The 9714-nt window shown below is 34.4% G+C and overlaps 1 protein-coding gene across 1 annotated transcript; it reads right to left on the bottom strand.

Moving 5' to 3' along the window:
* Nucleotides 1-1829: 1829 nt before the first annotated feature.
* Nucleotides 1830-7847, bottom strand: swi5 (SWI5 homologous recombination repair protein). Its single transcript, XM_038283659.1, has 5 exons — nt 7659-7847; nt 7367-7415; nt 7161-7264; nt 6864-6958; nt 1830-2380 (listed from the first exon to the last, which is right to left on the bottom strand). The coding sequence occupies exons 1-5, from the start codon at nt 7739-7741 to the stop codon at nt 2316-2318; spliced, it is 396 nt and encodes a 131-aa protein (XP_038139587.1). The 5' UTR covers nt 7742-7847; the 3' UTR covers nt 1830-2315.
* Nucleotides 7848-9714: the final 1867 nt, after the last annotated feature.

Raw genomic sequence — 9714 nt, 5'->3', positions numbered from 1 at the left:
AAACCCATAATTTCTAGACCGAATTATCTTTTAAACTCTCTTCTGAACTAAAAAGCTGACACACGTTATTTGTCCACCTTCTTCAACAAAAACTACACCTGAAGCCATCTCTGTGTTGTGTACCTCCCAAACCCCCCTCCTGTCATTCACAGCAGGTGGCCAATCAAACCGGTTCTTCTGATGGTTTTTTCCTGTTAAAAGGGAGTTGTTCCTTTCCAGTCTCACTACGTGCATATTGTTTTGAGAATGAAAGACAGCTGCAAAGCCAACCTCTCAACACAAGGAAACATCCAGTGACAACGCCTGCTTTCTGTGGAGGAGGGTTTTTCAGCAGAGTAAATGACTTGATGGCAAAAAAACAACTGAATGACATTCCTTTTTCAGAGTATTAAGTGTGCTGCATCCTCAACATTAGTCATAAATGTGCAGTAGTAACATAAGAAAAATACCAGACATCTTCTTTTAGATAATTCAAAGCCCTAACTTATATTACATTTCCATTTTATTTATAAAAAATTGTGTTATGTCTGTATCAGCCATATGAGCATGGGGTATTTAGTAGTACTAGCTCTTAACCCCATTTATTTCTCATGGTGTGTTTACTCTGCCCACTTATCCGGTACATTCCCTGACTTTTAAAGGACGAGGACCCAAACAGGCTGGCCCACACAGCAGTCTCTCCAACCAGTAATGACCAAGCTATTATGGTGTAAAACGAGCCCTGCCTCACCATCCCAAATTATCACCCTCCCTGTTCTTCTCAAACACAACTGCTCTGTCAACAAAAGGGTCCAACAGATTAGCAAGGAATGAGGCAGGACAGGATGTAATAAATACAAGAGCCAGTTTCTATGCTCTTAAGACAGCCACCTTCAGAGGAATGAATTTAGTTTAAATCTTAGTATTTTTATATAAAATGCACAAAAGACCACAGACTGGTAAAAGGATTTTACTGAATATTTTTTAAACCGCTTCAAAAGAAAAGGTAGTCAATAGTCATAACTTCCTAATTTTGATAAGCACAGAATAAATGAAGGTTCATTTTACATAATGTAACAGGAATTTGTCAAACCTGAAAGCATGTTGCCTAACCAGGGAAGATTACAGAAGGTCTGTGGCAACAAAACTCTGGATCTGTGGTGCAACTTTACTCCCATGAAACCAAAAGAACAAAATAAAATAAAATCGGACTTATTTTATACGCTGTCCGTTTCTGAAAAGTCACTGTGGTGCAATTATATAGCATCAAACCCAGCTGTTCCACTTTGAAGGTGAGCGGATTGAACTGCCTTTACCCTCTGGCTATTTACTACAGGATTCAAACACCATTACTCTGCAAATAATGTGCAAATGATGCAATCATTTGGATATGGAAACATGAGCTTAACCTTCCAAAGGAGATAACTTATCAATCACTTGATGGATAATGCTGACTGACAAAACACAGTGAAATAGATTAGGGTTGTTACACTTCTCTGCTGATACCAGATGGAAGCTTTGTTATCAATAGATAGATTAAAACCACTCCCATAAGTTTAAAACATCTTTTATATCTATCTATATATCTATCTATATGTTAACCTTTTGTTTCAGCAGATATAAATAGTCATTTACTCTAAAAATTGGATAGGTATTTAAAGATGAGATCCACCCATTTGTCTTTCTTCAAGCCATTATTTATAAAAGGGGTTTGTCTTTCTATAGGATTAAAACTGCAACTGCAGCTAAAGGAGTGCATATTATAAGAAAACAAAACTAAAACAGTATTAATGTATTGTTTAATGATTGATTTGAAGTGAAAAGGCATGATAAATATCAGAAAAATAATGAAACGTTCAATGCTTTGTGTGTTTTATTATAATAAATTATAGTCTGAAAATTACAGCAAAATCTTCAATTAATTAACATCAACAAAGGTGATACTGAGGCTGTCATGTTTCATAACACTTTGTGTAATTTCAAACACGAGAGGACAGTGACAGCCTGACATGTTTACATTCCCTAACACCTTACACATGCCAGGGGGAAAAAAACAACTTCTTAATTACTATGCAGTAACTTGCCATGAGCTTAACAGCTGAATAACAAACATATTTCAAATAACATGCATACTGATCTCTGCTTATGTTGTTCTTATCCATGTCATCATTTAGATTCCTTATTGTAAACCTGTTGAACTCAACTGATCCCCCTGCCCCCAATGCATAAAATAAAACCCCAAAAAACAATGAAAATAAAATCCAAGTCACTTCACCTTTTAACTTTAATATTGTTTAACTAGTTTAATAAAGCATTTATAAGCGTGATTCCCTTTTTCAGTCTTCCAGTTCAAGACCAAAGTGTGTGTAGAGATCTCGGGTGGTGGTCCCTCTAAGAGCAGCTGCAAGGCACACACAGATTACAGGGTCAGCTCGCTCTGCTCTGCTTTTCAAACAATCTGCTGAACACTGACCAGACCAAGATCACAGCATGAAGAATCCACAGCCACTTTTAAAATGGGACTTGATATATAAAAAAAAAAAAAAAAGAAAAGCTGTTAAAATGTTACAGTTTATTCTAATTTCTTTATAGTGGATTGAAATAACTGCTTTACAAATACTGGTCTTTAATATTTTACAGGAATTACATTTACTGTATATGATGGACTGTAAAGAAAGTCTTGTAGGGGATATTTGCCTTTACTTTTTGTACTTGCCACAAATCAGTTTAATAATGGTAAAAAAAAAATATTTTATATATATATATATATATATATATATATATATATATATATATATATATATATATATATATATATATAAAATGATTTGACAAAACCTAACAAATAAACCATGATGGAATGACACAATTATCACAGCTAATAAAGTAAGAGTATTTGATGTAATTGCTATGTAGATTGATTTTGAGGTCATCAATCAGAAGAGGTCAGAGGAGCCTGTGTGGCAGACAGAGGAAAAGGACACAGGAAGAAAAGTGGGCTGCTGGTCAGTGTTTACTCTGAAAGTAGGAAGATGAAACAGTCATTCTAGAGCTAAATATAAATAGCTTTTTTAAAAGCCACCTATAAACCTCTTAAGAGCATTTCCCACTTCATCTTTTGGCAACATTATTTTCTCCGTCTTCCATTTTGATAAAAAAAAAAATTCCACCCACTCTTTCACTAAAACTGTTTTCAGTTCATGATACTTTCTCATCTACTGTAATTTTTAAACACAATAATACAATGTCAATGTACACAAGACAGCAGTTGAAGAATTTATGGATTTGATGCTGTGATAGCTGATCAACAGATACGGATTTCTGTGATTGGTGATCCAGACCGGTGCATTCTAATTATGACCTGTATTCCATCAGAAAAACAATCAGACTACTATCAAATATTTTCTTTAAACTCACGTTCTATCAAAATGGGAAGAGACCTGGTAAAATACATGTTATAAACATTTCATATATTACTGGAAAGGTAAAACTAACATAAACTGAAAACATACATAAGATTAAGGCAAAGATTGAATAACTTAAATCAAATTAAACCAGCAGAAATGTGAGAGTAGATAAAAAAAATATGCTGGTATAACCTGTTATGCCAAGAGGTAACCTAGCTCTGTGAAAGAGTTTGATTTCAATCGGATATCTTAAGTAATTTAGATTAAAGAAACTCATTATTACTAAACTTAAACATGAAAACATTAACTGATTGCTGTTCTAGGTACGCCCTGCTAATAAGTCAGTACCCAGCATTTTTCTTTTTCTGCCTCAGTTCTTAATGGCATAGATGTTAAAAACCTTCAGATTTTGATCAATATTGACTTTATAGTCATGACAACTTAGATGTTCATTTTCAAGTGTTTTTCTTTTCTATTCTTTTCTTTTGTAACTTAAACTTTTCTATGCAATTTACTTTGTGTGTAGAGACATAGTTGATACACCCCCAAAAAAAGTTAATATGGTAAAAAAAAAAAAACAGATTTTAGTCCTGCTATTAAATTAGTCCCAAAGTGCTGATAATGTCATTGCATTGGAAAATATAAATCAGAAAAAATATTGTTAAATTATTAATGATTTATAGAAAGGCATAAAGAAGCCTATGATTTCAAACAACAGGACAGTTGTCTTACAGGCGATAGCAGGGCATCTCTTTCTCCTCACACTGCCCACCAATCCCCTCCCTATCAGCACTTAGTGACCAAGTGTGGACTCTTTGTAAAAGTGCATTTGTCTGAGAAAGAGTGACGGTAGAGCGCAAGAACAGGGGCTGTGGGGTGAGTGAAGATAGTCTGTGTTTGTATTCGACTGCATTTCGACATGTGAGAGTATGAATAATATCCAAAGCTAGAGACAGAGACAGTAATTGTCTATCAATGTGTGTGCAAAGTGAAAGACCATCATTGTGTCAGAGGGGAAACGCCACCTCTGTTCACCAAGAGGTCATTATCATCTCAACTCTTCACTGTACTCGGAATTTAAAGAGATAGGCGCCCTTGAACTCAAAATAGGGAATACATGCCTTTTATTTCATACCACAACTGCAGAAATAGTTGATAAAGGGAGATAAAGAACTTTCTAAATTTGGTGGCTGATGCAAAGATATAAGCATGTTAAGTGTGTTAAAGTCAAGAGTCAAACTAACATGACCATGATTCACCATAACTTCCTGATATTGTGAAAGGAGTTAACTTTCCCCTTTTTGACTCAACTTTATGAACATTCATAAAAAGTATGACTCCTTATGGATCAATAAATCCCCCTAAAAATATTTAATTCAAAACACAAATAAATGATACACTACTCAAATAAAATAATTGCCTTGACATTTCTGCTTTGAGAAATCCCAAATACTCATATCTGCTTCCCTCTAGTGGTTGATTGTTGAATAGCGGAAATGACTTACATTTCTTTCTTAGGTGAGGTATCATATTCACAAGAGTTCTTTGGAAAATGTCCAATTTAATTTTGGCAAGAATTTTAAAGGTGAGAAGCAAGTTAACAGACTATGGCCATTACATATAGAAACCACTGGGGAAGGGCTACTTATTTCTTTATCTAAATGTTATGTTTGCTGATAAACCATATAAATAGATGTCTAGTAGTGGTTTGTTCATTCCGCATGAATCTTTTTGACAATTTACTGCCCATTTGTTGTCTTTTGTAACCAGTATGTATTTTTTTGGTGCTTGTTTGGCAAGCCCCTCAGGTTAAAAGCGACTTTTTGCATAGGACTAAGAATATTGGCTAGAATACAACCAGCTGCTATTGCAATTTGTCTCTATATTATATATAAAACACCGACAAACTTTAGCTTCAAGAGAAGACTCCACGTTCAAAATGTCCCATGTCTGAATATATTCTGAATATACACTATTGTGCGTAAATATTTTCTAAGTCTAAACGATAGGAAATTGGATTAATAACATGCCAAATCAATGATAGTCAATGGTTGCTATATTTAGACTGAATGTTTTTTTTTTTAGACATACATTGGGCGACTGAAACATATCTGTTTATGGAGGAGTGGTGGTCTCGTGGTTAGAGCAGTGCACTTGTGCTCTGAGAAGGTTGAAGAGCACACAGCCCCATCTAATCTCTGACTGGATTTAGCGACACGCATGTAAACGTTCAGATTTTTCAACTTCAATCACAGGCAAGGGGGAAATTAAATAACCACATCGCACCATTCACTTCCCGTAAACTGTCACTTTTGCCTTGCTAGGCTTTGCCTCGCTCCAGATCTGCCCTATACAGAGACATAACATTGGAATCCTTTGTTCCGGGTGCGATATTCAAGTTTGGTATGAACATACCTTTACAGTCTTCTGGAAGTTTGCCTAATATACCTGGAGCATAGAAACTAAATGTGACTTCTCCATGTTTGGTTCTAGTTCTGGCAGTATAAATAGGCTTGAACTAGAAACCCTGATTGGTCTTGGAGGCTTCAGGTAGTATATAGTATGATTATAGTATGCAAATAAATGTTAACTGTTCACCTGCTTCAATTCTAAGAGATAGAAGGAAAAGGGTGGGTTTAAATGTTATCTTATACTTCCATTTACTTCCAATGTTGTGAATTAACAAACGAAACAGAAGATTAAAAAGGCATGGCATAATAACCTGGGCCTTCCCCAATTTATTAAAGGGAGAGCGTCCTTAGCCTAGATAAACTTTTAAATTTGTTGTAAGTAATGACAAATGGAACAAAGAAGACCTGAACTGTTTTGCAGCACAAAACATGATTTATATAAACCTTTTCAGGAGGAATGAGTCAAATCAATCAATCAATTTTAGTATAGATGCCCATAATATTCAAGAAGTTATAGTTGTGATATTTCATTGTTTGCAGACAGTCAGGTGCCTTTGGTGAATTAACTTGAAAGAGTCGGCTTTTGGGAAGTGGATACGACAAACAATAGTCTAATCAGGGCTTACAGATGCAGGAAACAACTACAGATGTTGAGTGTCATCACACCGCTAAGCAGAATCATCGCCAGAAATCATATGGCAAGGAAGAAAAACTAGCATTTTTATGATTGTCTGAAATATCACGATTACGGAGGCTATAAGGAAATGACGCGGTCTGCTCATGCACTCTTTGTTATCAGAGAACCAAGCCTCAACTGAACCATGCCAAGCCCTACTGATGAACTAGTTCCAATTTAGCACTGTTGTGTCTGACATGGTCCGGTTTAGTTTTGCAAGCCATTTACACTCAACAGTTATCTCGGTTACCATGCTGGGACCAATCTCTGCACGGTTTCAAAAGGGTAGTGTAAATGGGGCTATACATTCCTTTAGAATGTATTGATCCCAACTAAACCCTTACCTAAAAGAAATAATAAAAAAAGGAATAGATCAAATACATTTCTTACCGATACGGCCCAAAAGCGACTGTCCAATGTCTTTGATGTCATTGTATTCATGCAGCTTATCAATATGTTGATCCAGCTCTTCAACTCTATATCCCCTGCAAAAACACACAGTTTTGTCAACAAGCGTAGTTTTATGGGATTATTTCTATTAATACACAGAAACACTCAACTGTTGATAATGTAGATTGCAAAAATATAAGGAGGTATATTTACATACTTTTTTTATGTCTCAGAAACCCCACTAAGGTTGAACCTAACATGTATAAAGTACAGTAAAGCAAACACAGCTGTACTCACTCTTTTTCCAGCTGTGCTATTTCTGAATCCAGCTGCTCTTTCCTCCTCTGTAGCTCTGCCACCTCCTCTTCTGGACTCACTGTGGGACTTTCAGCAACTTGAAGCTGTGAGGTTCAACCCCAAAACCATGAAAACACAAAATATGTGGAGCAGAAAAAACATAAACCTACTACAGCGTAAGTGTAAAAGAAGGTTCGGCTACTTACAGGTGATTTGAAGCGGGAATTTACTCTCTTAAACTTTGAGAATGGAGTTCTAGATTTAAATAGGATAAAAATAGTAAATAATGTGTATTTTTCACCAACAATTGTTTGATATAAAATAACATTTTCTAAACTCTGTTCAAATTTCAGTATCGGTGTCAACAGTTTTAATTAAAAAAAAATCCACAAATCTTAACTTCTGATTTTTATTTTGACTGGAGAGCCCCCTTCCTACAGGAAGCATTAGCAAAGGTAGCTGTTAGCCACCTTCAGAGCTAAGCTATCTGTCCGTTACCTTTTAAAAGCTTCTTCCTTTCGATCGTTTACCTCCAGGGTTGACACATTACTTTCACGCTCAAAATTCTGCTCTGTGCTCATTTTATTATATCGTCACAAGAAACACTTTCATTTGCGGTATTCTTTTATATAACAACACTGACGGGAAAAAGTTAAGGGTTCGCGGCTAATGCTAAATGCCCTCCTATTGAAATTTGATTGGCTACGGAAACCCGGGAGGCGGACCTTCCACCAAGTTTATTTATTTATTTATTTATTTATTTAATTAATTTCTACGGAAGAGGATTAGGGCCTCTGAAAAAATAAAAAAAAGGTTAACTGATTTTTACATTTTATTTCAGTTCAATATGGGAAAAAGTCAGAATCTCAGAATTCTGAGTTTTTAAATCAGAATTCTGACTTTAATTGTGGATCTTAATGTAGATGGGCACCATGAAGGAAGAGATGTGAGTTGTCTGGAAGTACCAGTAAGACAGTGGTGGAAAATGACACAATTAGGCAACTTTTTACGTGCTTATGCTATTTTATTAATGGAAGAGCAGAAGGTTATTAAAACAAGACAGCTAGTTTAGTCTTTAAAACAGACATGGCAACGGCTTGATGCTAACATGTCTGTTAGCTGTCAGAATCCAGTAGGAATTCAGAGATTAAAGTCAGAAATTCTGAGATTGCAGTCAGAGTTAGGAGAAAAAAAGTCAGAATTCTGAGATTAAAGTCAGAATTCTGAGACAAAATTCAGGATTCATAGACACAAGTCAGAATTTTGAGATTAAAGTCAGAATTATGAGAAAAAAAGTCAGAATTCTGATTTTTTCTCATACTGAAATAAAATTGAAAAATCAGTAAACCTTTTTTCCCCCAGTGGCACTAATCCTCTTCCGTATATTTCACTTAAAGTAATCAATAACATATTAAATATACAGATAAACAAATAAATATACCAGGGGGTATAATAATACAATACCATAAACAAGTACAGTCAGGAGGAAAGACAAACTTACAAACATATGTGTTTAGGAGTGTCACATATAAGAATGTATACAAACACATATACATACATATATTTTACAAATACAAATATCCTCTACATCAATAAATTGTCCAGAATTTTTAGTTGGGAACAGATTGAAATGTTTTTTTGTGCCTTTAGGTGAGAAGAGGGTTTAATAGTACTAAAATATTGTTTAAGTTCAATTAAATAAAAATCAAAATTTGGCGTTTTTTTTTTTTTTTTGTAGAAATTTAAATTTATGCAAATGAGGGTTAGCCAAGATAATTAACAGATTGATAAAGAAATGTTTGGAGAACATTTTAGTTTGGAGCTGAAATCCAAAAAGAATGTTTTCCCAACAAAGTTGAAAAATCTTTAAGAATATTTGAATCTGCATAGTTACAAAAGTGTTGCGAGAAAGTCTTAGAGTATGGAAACAAACAACCCAAACAAATGTGTAACAGATTCTGGAAGAAGGTCACAAAAAGTGTGGTTCACAGTAATATCCTCCAAAATTTATTGGCGGGTGATTTTTATGTTTTGTTTTGTTTTTGTGAAAGGTTTATAAATGGCACCACTGTGAAACACTTTAATTTAAATCTTAATTAAATACAAAGAAACCCAAACAAATAAATAGAAGAAAATAGATTACTGACTTAAATTAGTTATTTTTATTTTCCTACCAAAATATGTCAATCTTTAATTCTTTATGGCCTAATTTATTTTTACCAAAACTAAAAGTGTTAATGTCCTATAAAAGGCAAGTACATAAAAAACATTGTGAATTAATTAAGAGTTTTTTGCTATTCATATCAGAGAGTGAACAACTTTATTATATAGATTCATTTAATTGAAGTAAAATACATTATTTCTTAGCAATTTTTTGTAAGATTAGCGTACAGATATTCTAATCTCCAAATTCAGTGTCTGTGAAAACAAGTATATTGCATAAACTCTTAAATATTTTTAAACAGAAAAGGCAGACATGTATCTCGTTCTATAATCTCAGTAAATAGTTGAGAGTACTTGTGCAGATTGACACATGTTTTATCAATACCAAGGA

The sequence above is a fragment of the Cyprinodon tularosa genome, unplaced genomic scaffold, assembly GCF_016077235.1.
Source record: "Cyprinodon tularosa strain WSP-4 unplaced genomic scaffold, ASM1607723v1 ctg196, whole genome shotgun sequence".
Lineage (NCBI taxonomy): Eukaryota > Metazoa > Chordata > Actinopteri > Cyprinodontiformes > Cyprinodontidae > Cyprinodon > Cyprinodon tularosa.
This window is presented reverse-complemented; position numbering and strand designations above follow the sequence as displayed.

Bases quoted from the DNA above. Each gene is read 5' to 3' on its own strand.
- swi5 (XM_038283659.1), bottom strand. From the start codon at position 7,741: ATGAGCACAGAGCAGAATTTTGAGCGTGAAAGTAATGTGTCAACCCTG. The intron at 7,265-7,366 runs GTAAGTAGCCGA...TGAACCTCACAG, and splicing joins ATTCCCGCTTCAAATCACCT to CTTCAAGTTGCTGAAAGTCC. The intron at 2,381-6,863 runs GTAAGAAATGTA...TGTGCCTTGCAG, and splicing joins GTCGCTTTTGGGCCGTATCG to CTGCTCTTAGAGGGACCACC.